The following is a 16153-nucleotide window of genomic DNA, read 5'->3' as shown; positions in this document are numbered from 1 at the left end:
CTTTTGAACAATCCATCTACTTGCTGGTGCTTGGAACCCAGAGCGAGTGAAGGAGGGGATTTACAGTGGGGAAGGACACCTGCTGGGTGGCTAGGGGATCCCAGTGACAGCGCTGACCTTTTTGCACATTACCCTCTCCCACACCTCGGTGTAATCCTGATTGCCTTAAATGTCATGGAGAAATAAGGGAGGTCTGAGTTTTTGTTTTGTTTTGTTTTATCTCAGCTTTTCACTGGATTTTGTTTGAATCCTCAGGTTTTGGCAATACCTTCAAGCAGCAAGGGTCGGGCTGTGAGGTGCAGGGTGCAGTTTAAAGACCCTTTCCCCAGGCTTTCCTATTGAATGCTTATTGCCTTATGAACATTACTGTCGGAGACTATTAACTTTCCCTTTTATCTCCCAGCATGGCTTGATGAGAAGTGCAGTCAGCACCTTTCTGTCAGGATTCTGTGGGCTTTCAAGGTTATTTAAATTTATAATTAGGGATGAATGGATTGAGAGACTAGGAATGATTTGCCTAATGTCTAGTGAAGGGCTCAAAGAGCAAGCATCTCATTTGCTGCTAGGCCTACTTGTCTGCTCTCCATTCCTTCCTTCTTCCTATCTTCCCTTTTACTTCCTTTTATGTAGATTAGGAACAAGCTTGTAGAGACAGTAGCCTGAGTAAACCCTTAAAGGCAGGACCTGGCTGCGCTCTGGCTCTGACTTCTGAGGCAGGAGGTGTTTTCTAGCTGCCACTGGAGGGAACAGGATGGGAGCCCTACTACAGAGGGACCTCTGGAAGGCTCCACCCAACAGGGGATGGAAGCAGATGCTGAGACTCACAGCTAAACTTTGGGCAAAGCACCAGGAGTCTTCTGAAAGAAGGGGTGATAGAAGGACAAGGAGGGGACAGGAGCCCCACAAGGAGACCAACAAAGCTAAAAATTCTGAGCCCAGGGGGTCTTGTAGAGACTGATGTGCCAACCAAGGACTGTGCATGGAGAGGACCTAGACCTCCTGTTCAGATGTAGCCCATAGTCAGCTCAGCCTCCATGTGGGTTTCCTAGTAAGGGGAGCAGGGGCTGCCTCTGTCATGAACTCAGTTGCCTGCCTCTGGATTCTTTATGACAGCGCATGAACTAGTTAGTTACTTCTTTCCCAAAAGAAGAGTAGGTGTAGGCATTGCATTTGAATTTCTTGTGTCCTGTTGTTAGCAATTTGAAGATGGCATGAACCAGCGAGACAGTCTCCTTACTGATGATACAGACACTGATTCCTTCAGCCTCTACCATTATCCCCATCTCATCACAGACCAAGAAAAAGGGAGTAAGATGGCTACCTGAAATGTTACTTATTATTATTGTTTTTTAAAGTATGTTTATCCCTCCAGCCAAGAGTCTCCAGAATGTATGGAATGGAAATAAGTAAAGTATGAGTTCTTTGGCGATGAGATGATGAAATGCTGTTGTAAAATGAAATTTGAGTGAATGTGGTCTACAAAGACAATTTTACTAGCCAGACCTCATTGTAAAAACTGTTCTGTACCTAGAAATAAAAAATGCAAAAGAAAAAGGTTTAGCCATGGAGCTGCACACCTGTAATCCCAGCTCTTTGGAGGCAGGGGCCAAGTGGATTGTGAGTGTGTTAATTTTGCTAATGTGACACACCTGGGGAATCCCTGGGGAAGAGACTCAATGAGGGATTTGTCCAGATTAGGCTGGTCTGTGGATGTGTCTGTAGGGTGTTTTTTTTTTTTTTTTTTTTTTTTTTTTAATTACCTTAATTGATGTAGGGGACTCAGCCTGGAATTGGGCATCAATCACCATTACATGCTTGTAGACCCTCAACTACATAAAGAGAGAGAGAGAGAGAGAGAGAACTAGCTGAAATGCTAAGTATTTATTTCTCTGCTTTTGGATGTGGGTGTCATATAACAAGCAGCTTCAAGCTCCTGTCATCTTGCCTTTCTCAAAATAATGGACTGTAGTCTGGAATTGTGACCTAAAATAAAGCCCTTTTCCCCTAAGCTGCTTTTTTCAGGGCTTTTTATCACACTGATAGGAACAAAGCTAAGATAGTGAGGTTTGAAGTCAGCCTGGACTGTCTAGTGACTCTGCCTCATAAAAACAAAAAGCAAAGCAGAAGCAACAGCAGCAGCAGCAACAATGAAAACCAGCCCCCAAATCCTGCATTAACTTTGCTTTGAGGCTGAACTTGTTTTAATAACTGCTGGTTACTTCTGATAGTCTTTTAAGTTAGGTTTTTTTTTTTGTGAATTGTGGTAAGGATCAGAACTTTATGCATTCTGGTGAGATGGCTCTTTGAGTAAGTGTACTTAGTGCCAAGCTTGATGATGTTGGGTTCAATCTCCAGTCCCCACATTGTGGAAGGAGAGAACCAACTCCTGTTACTTGTTCTCGGACCTCTATGGGTCCTCTGGCATGCATGCACTCACACAAATAAACACTAACAATTAATAAATACATACACACATAAGTACATAAATAGAATGTAATAATAACAAAATAAATAAAAGTAGGGGCCTAGAGAGATGGCTCAGTGTTTAAGAACACTAGCTACTCTTCCAGAGGACCTGGGTTTGATTCCCAGCATTCACATGGCAGCTCACAACTGTCTATAACTTCAGTTCCAGGGGATCCAATGCTCTCTTTTGGCCTCTGAGGGCACCAGGCACACATGAGGTACACAGATATATGTGCAGAGAAAAAAAATGCTCATATACATAAAATAAATGAATTTACATAGTCTATGACATACAGATGTGCTTAGATAGAATTATAGGTATAATATGGACATTACATAGGCCCCTTAGGATGGAGAATATTTTGTAAGAGCCAAAATAAGGTTATAACAAAAGGCACTCATTTAAAACATCTTGGGTCTTTGTAGGCGCAACACATGTGCATTTCATTTTGCTCATGCAGATAGGACCATAGAGCATTCAAAAGATGTCTGGACTGCTGAAGGTGGGTTTCAGCCGCTTTGAATAGCTAACTCTGTTATCTTGCAAGTTACACAAGCTTCCTGGGCCTGGATTTCCTCTTGGTTTCATAAGCGGTTTGGCTTAACCAATGTTAGATGTCACTTTCAGTTGCCTTCTTTTGGTGAATAGTAGCCCTGCCTCTTCGAAATCTAGTTGGAACTAAAGTTGTGTGTGTGTGTGTGTGTGTGCGCGCGCACATGTTTGTGCACATATGTACACGTGCTTACATAGGTGTAGGTCAGAGGTAAACCTTGGGTGCTGTCTACCTTGTTCTCTTGAGGCAGGAGCTCGTACCGGCCTGGACCTCGGGCTAGGCTGAGTTAGGCTAGGCTAGCTGGCCAGCGAACCCCTGGATCCTCCTGTCTCTGCTTTCCAGCCCTGGGATTACAAGAAGAGAGGGGTGGGAAAGCTTCAAAAGCAGTCATCAAGCAAGCAAGCAAGCAGCAACAAGTGGTTTTTTTGTTTGTTTGTTTGTTTTTGTTTTCGTTTTTTTTTTTTTTTTTTTTTTTTTTTTGAAGGAATGGGTTTTTAAGGAGAAAAAGTAGGGATCTGTGCTAGAGTGAGTTGGTAAGTCCTGATTGGACATGTTAGTCAAATAACAAATTTTGATTATTGGACTTTGGTGTTTTGTCTCAGGAATAAGTCAGTGACCACATAAGGGAATGGACCTTGGGGTCTAGTTTAAGGAGTGTAATCTAACAGTTTTTAGTAAAGGGGAGAAAGAATAAAAGGCAAAACCTGTTGATGCCATGTTTGCCATGCTTGGGCCTGTGTTTACCATGCTGGGGCATGCTGGAGCCTTTCAGATGGTAGAACCTCAATGCTTTACCTCCTGAAATCATCATTAAAGATTTTAGTGTGTGAACTGGGGGAATACAGAGGTTGTGATCACAGCACATATCTGGCTGGGATACTTCAACCAGGGCCTCTTCACAACACAGTGGCTAAGTTCTCTATGCTCAAAAGAGAGGGAATCGAGTGAAAGATGTGGCTTTTTGTGAGGCTGTTCTTAGTTGTCAGCTTGACACACATGAGAACCTCAAACAAGGAATTGCCTCTACTTGCCTAGCCTATGGGCATGTCTGTGGGCATTTTCTTGATTGCTAACTGATGGAGGGCCTAGCCTCTGTGGGTAGGTAGTGTCATCCATAGGCCTCTGGTTTTTGTAAGGAAGCTAGCTAACTGAGCACCATTCTTTTGCGGTCTCTTCTTAAGTTCCTGTTACCAGGTTCCTGCTTTGGCTTTTCTCCGTAATGGACTACTATATAGTTCAAATAAAATAAACCCTTTTCTTTCCAAGTTGGTTTTGGTCAGTGTTTAATCACAGCAACAGAGAAGCAGGCTAGGCCATTTAAACTTTTCCTTATCTTGTAAGATTTAGCATCAGTTTCAGCCGATTTTATTGTTAGAGCAGAGTCAATGAACTCAGGATATTAGCTATAATCCTTGTGAATTTGCAGGATACATCACATACACATTTTTTAAAATTTATTATTTTGGACAGTATTTCACTATGTATGCTAGTTTGACCTAGAACACAGTATCCTCCATCCTCTCCCTTTCGAGTGCTGGGATTACAGGCAGGAACTCTCATGCTTGGCTACAGCACCTATTTGAAACCTTCACATCATGTAACAGTCTTGTTCCTAATGACCTATCACAGTTAGAAACTTGCATTTGGAATCTGAAGATACCATTTAAGGTTGTGTTTCTGCCTTTTCCTGGCAGCACAAACAAATCAATCTTTCTAATAGCATCTTCTCTTCTTTGGTGTGGTAGAAAGAGATAACAGTGCCTGTCTCAAAAGATTAATAAGGCATGTATGTTGAAGCCTGCTTGTGTACCTGCTTTGCTAACTATAAACACACCTTAGGATTTCCTTGTGCTTTTATAATCTTTTTCTTGGATCATCAATGAGCATACGGGGCAAAATCCGATAATAACAAATAAAACCACAATATTGAATTAGCAAGGAAAAATGAGCATGAATATAGGTAGGGTCTTTTTATTTTTTTTAAAACTCATGAATATTAATGTGTTTATACTGTAAGTGACACATATACTTTTTTGTGAGAGAAACTACTGTTAATTATAAAAAAAAATATGTTCTTGGAAAAAGATAGAGTCCTTAATATAGAAGGCTTCAAGATTTTATACTTAGGTAAAATGCTAGAATGGTGAATATTAAGAAAAAGTAGTTATTCTAGGAGAGAGACATGCAATGAGGGAAGAGGATACTAGAATGGGAAAGAAAATGAGTGGATTACAGTACTGCAACTTTGAAAACATTAATAACATGTTTAATTGTGCTTTGCTTATTTACCTGTGGTGCTGGAGATTAAACTCAGGGCCCTGTACTTATAAGCACATGCTTAGGTACATGCCCAGCCTTTTCTTACATTATTTATACAGCTAAAAATAATTGGAAGAGGACATCTCTTTATAATGTGAAATGTTGGTTTTGGAGGACAAAGGTAAGGTCATTTCTGTAGTCAATGTTCTCTATCACGTCTCTCAGGGGTACCACATGGTGTTCTGACTCCAGCATTAATGAAAGGGGAGATTACTCTAAGATGGCAGGGATGGGGTTAAAAGAAGGGTAGGGAAGGGCAGGTGGGCTGACTCTTCCCCTTTGTGGAAGATTGAGGAGAAAATCTGACCAAAGCTGTCGAAGCCCCTGCTAGCTGTAGCAGGGACAGACAGCACTGTTGCTAGCTTACTTTTTACACTAAGCCCCTGGGGTTCACTGACAAAACTCTAGGCTTTTACAATAGGGCAGATGACAAAACTGTTCTCCACCTGTGCGTTTTGCTTCTTGCCAGCCTTGCTTGCTTTTTGTCTAACTTTACTGGGTGAACAGAAAGAGGGTTGGAATCCTGAAAAGTCACTAGCCAAGTCTTGTGAACAAAGGGGGCCTTGTTAGGCACACTGGCTTTTGCAGTTTAATTCATCAGTTCAGATCTCTGCATTTCTAGTCTTTGCTCTCTGCAGAGGTGGGACTCCCTGTAGGTGCTGTGAGTTCATTGTACTGGAGGCCTGGCCAGCTCTGGTTACATCTGTAAGCCTGGGTGGTTCCAAGGATCAGTGGCCCTAAATAAATAGCTGGGATGAACCAAAAGAAGGCAAGCAAACTTTGCTATGGTTTGGCCTATTACTAAACGGACATTATAACAAATTTCTAACATTTTATGAGTTGGTTTCATAGCCCACCAGGATGGCACCAGTGCAAAATACAGGAGTTGAGAATAATAACTCACTGCTAGCGAAACTTAAGGGGATTACCAGGATTGATTGTTAAGTTTGGGTCTTGATGCAAGGGAGGCCTGGAGTGCATAAACCAGTCCTGAACCCTGCTTAATGATAGATTGACTTCCTCAGCAGACAGCAGTGACTGAGTCCAAAATGGTGCTGTTGGAAAGAGTTATTGTTTGGGTATGAAAAAAAAAAATCTGCATTCAAGTTCTGGGCAGATTTATGGGAAATTTGTTAGGGCCTGGAGGAGTCCTGGTCCAAATTGTAGCTCCTTGTGTTCCCCCTAATGCTAGGCAACTAATGGCATGGTGCTGCCAGTGTGAGCGTGTGGCTGCCATTTTCTTCATTTTTGTCTCATCCTGTTCCTCTTGACAGGGCAATTTTGTTTTGATGCTGTGCCAGAAATCCTCCAACAATGAGCTACTGGAAGGCCGAGAAAAGGAACTGTGTGCAGTACCGCAGGCATTTTCTGGTGGACAACAGTGTGTTTCATGGTGAGCTGTCTGTTGTATTTATGTCGCTGAAACTCGCCCTTCCCTTCTGACAGTACTTTCATTGTGCTATTCTGGATACAAATATGATCTAATTGCACTGAACCAAGGCTAGAGTTGACTTGCTTATGGCGAATTATCTCTCTTAAAATTCCACTGGACCCAGGACCCACAGTTGTTAACAGCAATGGTGTTCCCTCTTCCTGCTTCCCAGCCTTTCTGCTCTTCTTGACTTCAGTAACATACCTTTCCAATGTGTGTAACTATTTGGGGCTGGGCCTATAGGAAGTGTTCTGTAAATATTTGACAGTCATTATTTAGTGTTTATTACCACCATGGTGTGTGTTTTCTGGATTCAAATGTTAAAGTGTACTGATGGCCATCTGTTCTAGTAACTCTTTAAAAAAAGTCCACTCACTTATATTGCTATCCTTTGGGCACTGGAAACTTAACCTGTGTGTCAGAACACAAGAAAACATGACAGAGCAGTTTGCCTCAGTTCAGAATGTCTGCTGAGTAGATCACTGTGGGTGAGCAGACAGTAATCAATATTAGTCATTTTCATGACAAATAAGAATTATCTTAAACCATTGCCTTTAACCCAGGTGACGGCTCCTTGTTTCATAGTCAGAGATAAGCTTTGTCCATCCTGCTATCAGGATTCCCATGGGAGAAATTTGTCAGTTAAAAGATTTCTGGGGCACTGGAATTTGTGGAGCAATGCCCACCGGAAGCCCAGGACACATACAGGGAAGCACAGAGGTTTCATGAGACCTAGGAGCTGCCTAATTAAACACGCTATCATCTGTTTTCAACTTTCTACATCTGGGTTGATTCCTCATTTTGGTGACATATTTAATGTGTATCGTTACTTTAAAAATAAAGTCTGTGACAAACCCGACTTCAAATGCTGGGTCCGGTAGGTGTGTGGCATTCTTTGTGTGACCCGGCAGAGGGTGACTTTATTTTACAGGCGAAGGAAGGAAGTTCAGGTGAAATGATGGCGGAGGCTGACACCTCAGCTAACCTTTCAATTGCAGCCTGACTCTCGTGATGTCATAGTGAAGAACCCTTAACAAGGAAGATATGTGAGGGAACTGGAATATTACTACAGAAGTGGAGCCCGGTCTTGCTTTCCTCTGAATGTCACCCGAGGGTGCTGTTGGCTGCTTCATGTGCACACTCATGTTTTTGGCTGTACGGTATTTTCTGTTAAGATTTATTTCTTTCAAGACACAGAAGTTTACTGTATTGCTGAAATGCTGCATATTTGTTGCTGTCTTCCTTATTTTAAATGTCTTCATCCAGAGAGCAAAAACGTAGTTACAACTTAAATACAATATGTTTTTATAGATATAGTCCAGTTAATGTGTTATGATATTACTGTCTGTATCAGTTACTTTTCTATTTGCATTTCAAGGAAGGAATTATTTGGCTTAAAATGTGAGGGCACGATACATCTTTGGGGAAAGCATGGTGTCAAGAGGGTTCTAACTATAGAGACGAGAGCATGAGGCAGCTGGTCACATTTCCTCCACATGAAGAAGATATGAATGCTTGTGCCCAACTCATTTTCTTCTTTCCCCATTTTATTCATTCTGGAGCTCCAAAATCAACACTTAGGGGGATCTTTCCCCATCAGTTAACTCTCTGGAAACTTTCTCACAGACACACCCAAAGGTGTATCTCTGATTCTAAGCAGTCAAGTTGACAATGGCAGTTAGCTGTCACAAAGAACTCTATGTGCAGGGTCTGATGATGAGCACCGCTCTGTGGAGCCCATTGTGGGGCCCTTCATGATAGTTCATCTCATTTTGTGGATGGAAGAACTAAAGCTTGGAGGTTTTTGAAGTGGAGATTTGACATTCAAACTCTGATCTCCAGGACTCCACAGCAATATTTTGTTCTTTTCAGGTTGTCATTCTATTTTGTGAGATGAGTACTCCACCACAGAGCTATACCCTCAGTTCTTGAGAGGTTTGAATTCCATTCAAGAGTCCTTCTCTGTCATTAGCCAATAGAGGATGAACTTGAACGAATTAGACCATGTGAGTCTTCCCTGTGTAAAATAAGCATTCTGGGCTTAATAGGGTTAAAGGATTTCTTTTTCCTAGTGTTTTAGACTCCTTTGAAGTATCTCTGAAGGTTACAATCTTTACATTTTTTTGCCAGTGACTTTTCATCAAACCCAAGACACACAAGGGGGCAGTGTAGCACTTAAAATGTGAATCGGTTACTTTCCACAATTCATGAATTACTTCTCAAAGGAGCTAGAGATATGAAATCCTTTCATGATTAAGAGCATCAAAGCCAGTTAGAAGCATGATTCTGTTCATTTGTAATCCAAGTAGTAGCTTGCAAATTTGATTTCTGATAGGGTCAGTTATCATTTTTGGTTTCTTTGCCTGAAGAGTTGCAGTGATTGTGGATCGAAAGGCACCTTGTTCATCTGTCTGTGGGGACTGACACTTGAGTAAGGTAGGAACAGTGAACTTAGCAAGTGTGTTGCTGTGTGTGGGGGACTCAGCACTTGCAAAGTAGGGACAGTGAACTTAGTGAGTATGCTGTGAGGTGTCAACAGTGCATTCAGTGAGCTTGTTGGTCTGTTTCATGTTAAGGGGGTGTTAGTAATACTATTTTGGGGATTCCAGAATATGGAGAGAGAGAAAGACAGGATAAGAAGTGCAGAAGAGACCTTTATTTGGAGGGAGGGGCTTCCAGAGCAGGTGTGCTTCCTAATCAACTGTTGCTTAGCAATTTGGCTTTTTGTTGATGTTGATGACAATTCTTGCATAGTCAAGTAAACCAGGATAAAGATGGAGAAAACATTTTACAGCACAAAGTGGAAAGCATCATTCCACAAATACGATAGCCTTTTAAAATATGCCCACTTGAACGAGCAATTGTCTTCACATTTCTTTTCCACAAAGACTTGAGCAGTGTTCCCAGGAGACAAGAACTACATTAAAATGAGGACTCTGTGCACTAAGATTCTCAATAAAAGCTAAAAGTGTAACATCTGTGTTCATAAAGCACATCGTACATTCATTTTCTGGCTATAGTGGCAATACATTCTCATTGGAGATGATTTAGAATAATTAAGGAGACTGTTTAATCCAAGGAACATCTTGCTCTATTCTGAATTGTTATCTGTTTGCTGATTAACTTTTATCAACTAGAGGCAAACTGGAGTCACCTTGGGAAGAGGGAACTTCAAATAAGGAATTGCTTCCATCAGACAGGCCTGTGGGCATGCCTGCAGGGCATTTTCTTGATTGATAAGGGAGAGCGCAGCCTACTGCCGGTTGTACCCCTCCTAGTTAGGTGTAAGTGAAGGGGCCAGGCAAGCCGGTCAACAGGATTCCCCTTGGTTTTCTGATTCATGGTTCCGACTTACAGGTTCCTGTCTTGAGTCCCTGCCTTGGCTTCCCTCAGTCCTGGACTGCGACAAGGACGTACAAGCCAAATAAGCCCTGCTCACCTAAAGTTGTTTTTGGTCATGGTGTCTGTCACAGCAACAGAAACCCAATTAGAACTCTGTTTCTTCGTCTTTGTAACACTGCTCATGCAGGAATGGGATGGATGGAAAAAGCTGGCAGGTGTCTACTAGCTGAGAGATGAGCTGGCAGACTGAACTAGCTCTATGTTCAATTATGAGAGCAACTCGGTTAGGAATTGTAAATTTTGGTGTTCCCACTCTCTCTTTTATTCTCTTATCTATGTGGATGTGTGTTTCTATGTGGATATGTGTGTACGGGTCTTCTCAGAGGTCAGTAGAGGGCCTGGGATCCCCTGGAGCTGGAGTTGCAGGAGACCGCCAGTCCTCGAGAAGAGCAGCAATCAAGCATAACTGCTGTGAATTATGTAACTACATTTATTTGTGTCAGTTGCTTCCCCCATCTGACTCTCATCATAGGTGTTTACAAGGAAGCAGTGCCTTCCAGACATGACAGGGTTGATACACGTCTGAATTCAGAGACCGTGACAGCAAAAATTCAAGCCAGACACAATCCCAGCATGGAGAAGGGGGCCAGACACAAAGTCTCATTTCTAACCAGAAGCTATTTGCGATTGGCACCTATGTAAAAACAATATCAGTTGTTTCATTGGAGGTACACAGGGTATCTCAGCCACTCTTCAGGGCAGGCTCTATAGCCAGGAAGAGTTGGCCATCACAAAAGGACTGGTTTTTGTGTGCTTTGGTTTTGTTTTGGTATTTTTTTTTAATCTGTTTTATATGTATTTATTTATTTTTTCTTTTAGGAAGAACATGAGTCAGATGGATAGGGAGGTGGGGAGGATATAGGAAGAGCTGGGAGAAAAGAAAGAATATGATCAAAATATATTAGATGAAATTTTTTTTCAAATAGTAAAAAGCAAAAGAATTGTCAGTAACACCAGTAGGTTTAAACAATACCGCAACTGCTAGGGTATACTTCATAAGTACAATATGGTTCCTGGTTTCAGAACAGAAACTGAATAGAAACAGGAAATAAGTTTATATTATGGAGATCGCCTGACATAGTCTACTGCATTGACCTTGGGCATTATGTAAATAGGGAAGGTTAGGAGAGGCAAACAAGAGCCTTATGGAGACTGGCTTCAGGGCCAGATACCCCTCTGATTCTTTTACCTGATAGGGAGATGTAGAGTGAGGGTTGAAGAGGTACTTCTTAGCCTCCAATGAAGACCCAGAGATGGGGCTGGAGAATGGGCTGGCTCTCTAACCTCTGATGGAGGAACTGGCTGAAATGCTGAGAATTAGGCATGGTGGAAGTACGGGGTCCTAAACAGGATAATGGTATCACTTGGGAACCTTGTGAAAGAGATGAAAAGACTGTAAGAGCCAGAAGATGGGAAGTAGGAAGCCTAGGTATGTCTTCTGGCTATGATATAGTAGCCTTGCACTAAAACTTATAAAAGCACCCAAAATTTTAAAAAGATAAAGATCATACTTTCAAATGAGCTGACATGAAGCATACTTGTCCTATAATCTTTGGTTTGAGAATATTCTTGATATTTTGGAAATATACAAAATTTTAATACATATATATTTTAAAAATTGAAAGTTCGTTCTTTTACTTTTTGTCTTTCTCCGCAATCTATGCTTCATTGTAACTGGGTTATTGAGCGTTCTTTACTTAGCATAGCATTCATGTGAATTTGTTTCCTGTTTGCCTGTTGTGCTTTGCCCCATCAAACAAACTCAAGGCAGCCTCTTTCTGGCTACCTTTGGTTGAAGGGCCAACTCATTTAAAAGTGTTAATTAGAAATGTGTTTAACCATTCCTCCCTAAGCCCCGTTTTGGCTGTTGATGGCAGGCTCATTTGTCCTTGCCTTTCTTCACAGAATGTAAAGCCTCGTTCCTCCAATTTGGTACATGGATGAGAGATAACAGAGCTGAGGATTTCCAGCTTGTACCCGGATGGCTGCTTGCTTGAGATTGGTGCTGAGTGGTCAGCACCACCGGTTCTGTATATTTAGTGTCATTTTTACCTCCTCTGTCACCAAGGGTCCATGAGATAGAGAACGCATTGTCACCCTTCAATGCTAAGCCCTTTGCTGTTGCCCATTCTGTCTCTAGCAGTTGACTTTCCTTGCCTCTGAGGTACTAGGGCAACTTGCCCCGTCCATTCTTTTATCTCCATGTTTCCTCACTTGAGTCTTTTTGTATTTCGAAGGCTGTAAAAGGTGGGTAGGGTGTGAGGTCCGTTTTCCTCTCTGCAGACTGCTGCTCCCATTTTTAAGTGGCAGCTACCCCTTCCAGCCTAACACCTTAAGATGTCCTTGAGTTATTCTTCTGCAGCACTCCCCTCACAGTGCTCTTTTGCATGCCATCTCTGCTGCTCAGGATAAGGGTCAAGGGCACTATGAGTTTTAAATGGCTCTTCCATACATCTCCTGGCAGCTTGTGGATTCTAGAGCCACCCTAGGGCTGTCCTTTGTCTTTTACTGTTTTAGATTAGGGTGACTTCATATCTCTAAACACTGGCATTATTTACTGTGACTGTTTCTTGCAAGGTTGTTTACCTGCATTGATCAGAGCCAGGCAATGAACTGTCTATAAAAAATTTATTTCGAGATGATTCAACCTCTTTTCTTCAGGAATCTAATTCAGTGAAAGGTTTTGGCTGGGAAACCAAAGCCCTGTGATTTGTCCGCTGAGTTTTCTTTGTCAAGGACATTCACATTGTATAGTCATACAGGAGATGAAAAGTCCCTGCTGAGTGCCTAGCAAAATGGCAAACCAAAGGTCTGGATGTGTGGGCAGCGTAGGTGGGAGAGAAGGTGCAGAGCTCACTTAAAATTATGTCAAATAAGCCTGTCACCTTCGAGAAAGATCCTGGGCTAGCCTTTTCCATTAGATTCTCCAATTCTTTCTTTGAAGCCTGTGGCTATTTGGAGGTCAGCCAAAGAGAAAATGGCTGTGATCGTTTCATTCATCCATGCTTGGGAACCCTAATTTCCTAATTATTCAATTAGAAGGAAGAAACCGTGTGTTTAATACAACTTCTCCTTCAGACTTGCAGACTTCTTACACGTTAAGTGGTTACTAAGTGAGAATTATTTCCCTTTAGACCTGAGCCACACATTTAAGTCTTTGTTTTTTTAAGCTACATTTCCATAATTATAATTAATTTTCCTCTGCTCTTTCATTTTCCCAATTGTCTTTTACATTCTGTGCCTAATATATGCAGAGATTGATAGAAAGACATCTTTCTACCAGTGGACTCTGGGTTCTTTTAGGGCACCGTAATTACTTAATTTAGCTACACAAACGATCTTGAGTTTCTCCTTAGGCCACAGTAATAATTATTAGCGATTGTATTTGTAATCATGGAAACCTGTTATCAGTCAAAACAAAGATGAAAAACTGCAGTTTGTCTCTTTATAATGTGTAAATGAAAAGCCATCCCAACAGACGTGATGTGTTTGTATTAGGGCTCATTCCTTTCAGCAAATACTCTTGTGGTGATTACCAAATGTAAGCTGTGGGGTTCAAAGGGATGTTCAGATTGTGTTCATTTAAACCCCATAACGGGAATTGTTTAGTCTGTGTTCATAACTATAGCTCTCATGTGTATGCTGATCATGCCAACAGTGGGTGCATTCCTGGCTGACTGCTTCTAGCCTGCATACTGATATGCCCAGTGCTTACCTCATGAGCTAGGTGATGTGCTCCAACCTTGGTATGTATCATGCCTGGAGAACTTCCCACTGGTACCTGTCTATCTTGGCAGCTCTATCTTGCGCTTCTCTTCAGATGCCTCAGCTTTATTTATCTTTGCTTTTGCCCACAAAGCCCCTGCAAAATTCTCTGTTTAGCCAGCTAGCTATCTTTCTTCCTTTCCCCTCTCCTTCTCTCTTCTTTTTTCTTTCATGCTTGCATGTATGCTTATGTATGGGCATGCGTGTGCGTGTGCGTGTGTGGACCAGCAGGTGCCTTTGTGGATTGCTCCCCACTTTACCGATGCAGGGTCTCTTGCTGAACCTGAAGCTCACTGACGTGGCTTGTCTAGCCAGCCAGCTTGCTTTTGGGGGATCCCCCTTCACTGCCTCCCAAATGCTGGCATTATAGGCTGCCTGCCATACCCACCAGTCTTCTGTGTGGTGGGTGCTGGGGATCCAGACAGTAATTTACCACCAAAGAATTTATCACCAAGCTAATTTTCTCATTTTGTTTGACAGAGGAGATTAAAACCATGTACTATTTCATATTTCTGTCCTATGTTGAGTTTACTTTTTATCTTTATGCCATAGAAAATGTAGTTCCATGACAATAGCCTGGCTTTCCTTCACTCAGAATTTTGCCATGGGAAACCTAGGAGAGACCCACAAGCCATTCCTTCCTGACACAGAAGGAGAAAGTCTCATCTGACAACTCTTGTGTACCTTATTATTTCAAACGTGCAGTGACTCCAAATGGACCAGGGCAAAATGATTTCTGTGAGGACTCCTTGCCTGTTCAAATTCATTTAATAACACTTCCTAGAGCTCCCATGTTGCTTCTATAGGTATGTGTTCCATTCTGCTTTGAAACTGGAGTTTTCTTTTATTAAAATGGCACTATTAATAAAGGAGCTTAACTGGGGGTATTTTGCATTCCATTAAAATTCTCTGCAGCATGAATCTTAAATGAGCTTGTTTGTTGGGAAATTCTTACTGCAGAAGGCATGGAACAGACCTTACCAAGACAAGGGCACGGGTTTCTCAGTATGAGAAGCACAGAGAAGGCCTGGGAAACATGCAGAGAGAGAGAGTCATCAAGCAGCACAGGGCTTCCTTAAAAGCCGAGAAGATGCACTTTCATGTTAGCTGTATGACCAAGAGAAATGCTGTGCCTCTCATCTAAGGATCCAGAACAATGGGAGAGCAACGGGAGATCCCCACTTCTGGGCAGCAGGACTGCTCTGAGAAACAGGCCTGGGGAGAACAAGTGCAGACTTTGTGAAAACTTTGTTTGTACAATTATATTTCCCCCCATATTTTGTCACTTACTATGTGACTGATGTGTTGTCACAACTTTTCCCAATTTATAAAGGATAATGGCGTATGCCCAACTAAAAGGGACATATTGTTTCCTGTCCTACTTTCCATGCCAACTTGAAATTGAACATCAGCATCTATTAGGAAATGGCTGCTGTTTGGACAGTGCCAGTGTCAGCTGTTCTGGGTTGTTTTAGCAAAGCAGAAGCTTGATTTCAGCCAAGGAGATTTGTAACTCATGCTCCAGCCAAAGGACTCCAGCCAGGACCGTGGTCTGGAATCACCTGGAGAAGCAAAAGCAAAAAACAAAAACAAATAAGGCTCCTTTGTCTTAGCCTAGAGGTTCTGCTGTCACTAATCTGCAGGATTGCTGGGTAGCTGGGAGGTGAGGAAATTTTCAGAATTCCCCAGGTTTGTTTAGGAAGTAGCCTATTCAGTTCTACACAGAATATCTCAGACCTAAGGTGAACAATATGTATCTTATCTACCTATCTATCTATCTATCTATCTATCTATCTATCTATCTATCTATCTAAGATTTATGTATTATGTAAACAATGTTCTGCCTGCATGCCAGAAGAGGGCACTAGATCTCATTATAGATGGTTGGGAGCCACCATGTAGGTGCTGGGAACTGAACTCAGGACCTCTGGAAAAACAGCCAGTGTTCTTAACCATTTACCTACTGTTTTATTTTTGTTTTTCGAAAGACAGAGTTTCTCTATGTAGCCCCGGCTATCCCAGAGCTTGCTATGTAGGCCAGGCTGGCTTTGAACTCAGAGAGATCCTCCTGCCTCTGCCTCCAGAGTTCTGAGATCAAAGGCATGTGCCATCATGCCCAGCTCTCTCTAGGCCCTTTCCTGGAAGTGAGCTTTCAGACAGTATGTTGACTAAGGGTGGGGAGAGTCAACGCTTTTGTCTCAATGCCGAATCTAAA

General features: G+C 42.1%; 1 protein-coding gene across 1 annotated transcript in view; it reads left to right on the top strand.

The window, feature by feature from the left end:
* Positions 1-16153, top strand: part of Plch1 (phospholipase C eta 1) — a 193449-nt gene that overhangs the window by 13296 nt on the left and 164000 nt on the right. Inside the window, exon 2 of the mRNA XM_055596877.1 lies at positions 6614-6732. Within this exon, the coding sequence (XP_055452852.1) occupies positions 6654-6732 (79 nt within the window). The 5' untranslated portion in view covers positions 6614-6653. The remainder of the gene's footprint in view (positions 1-6613; positions 6733-16153) is intronic.

This window comes from Psammomys obesus, unplaced genomic scaffold, assembly GCF_907164565.1.
Source record: "Psammomys obesus unplaced genomic scaffold, mPsaObe1.curated_primary_1811, whole genome shotgun sequence".
Taxonomy (NCBI): domain Eukaryota; kingdom Metazoa; phylum Chordata; class Mammalia; order Rodentia; family Muridae; genus Psammomys; species Psammomys obesus.
The sequence above is the reverse complement of the archived record's forward strand: the minus strand, read 5'-3'. Positions and strand labels throughout refer to the sequence as shown.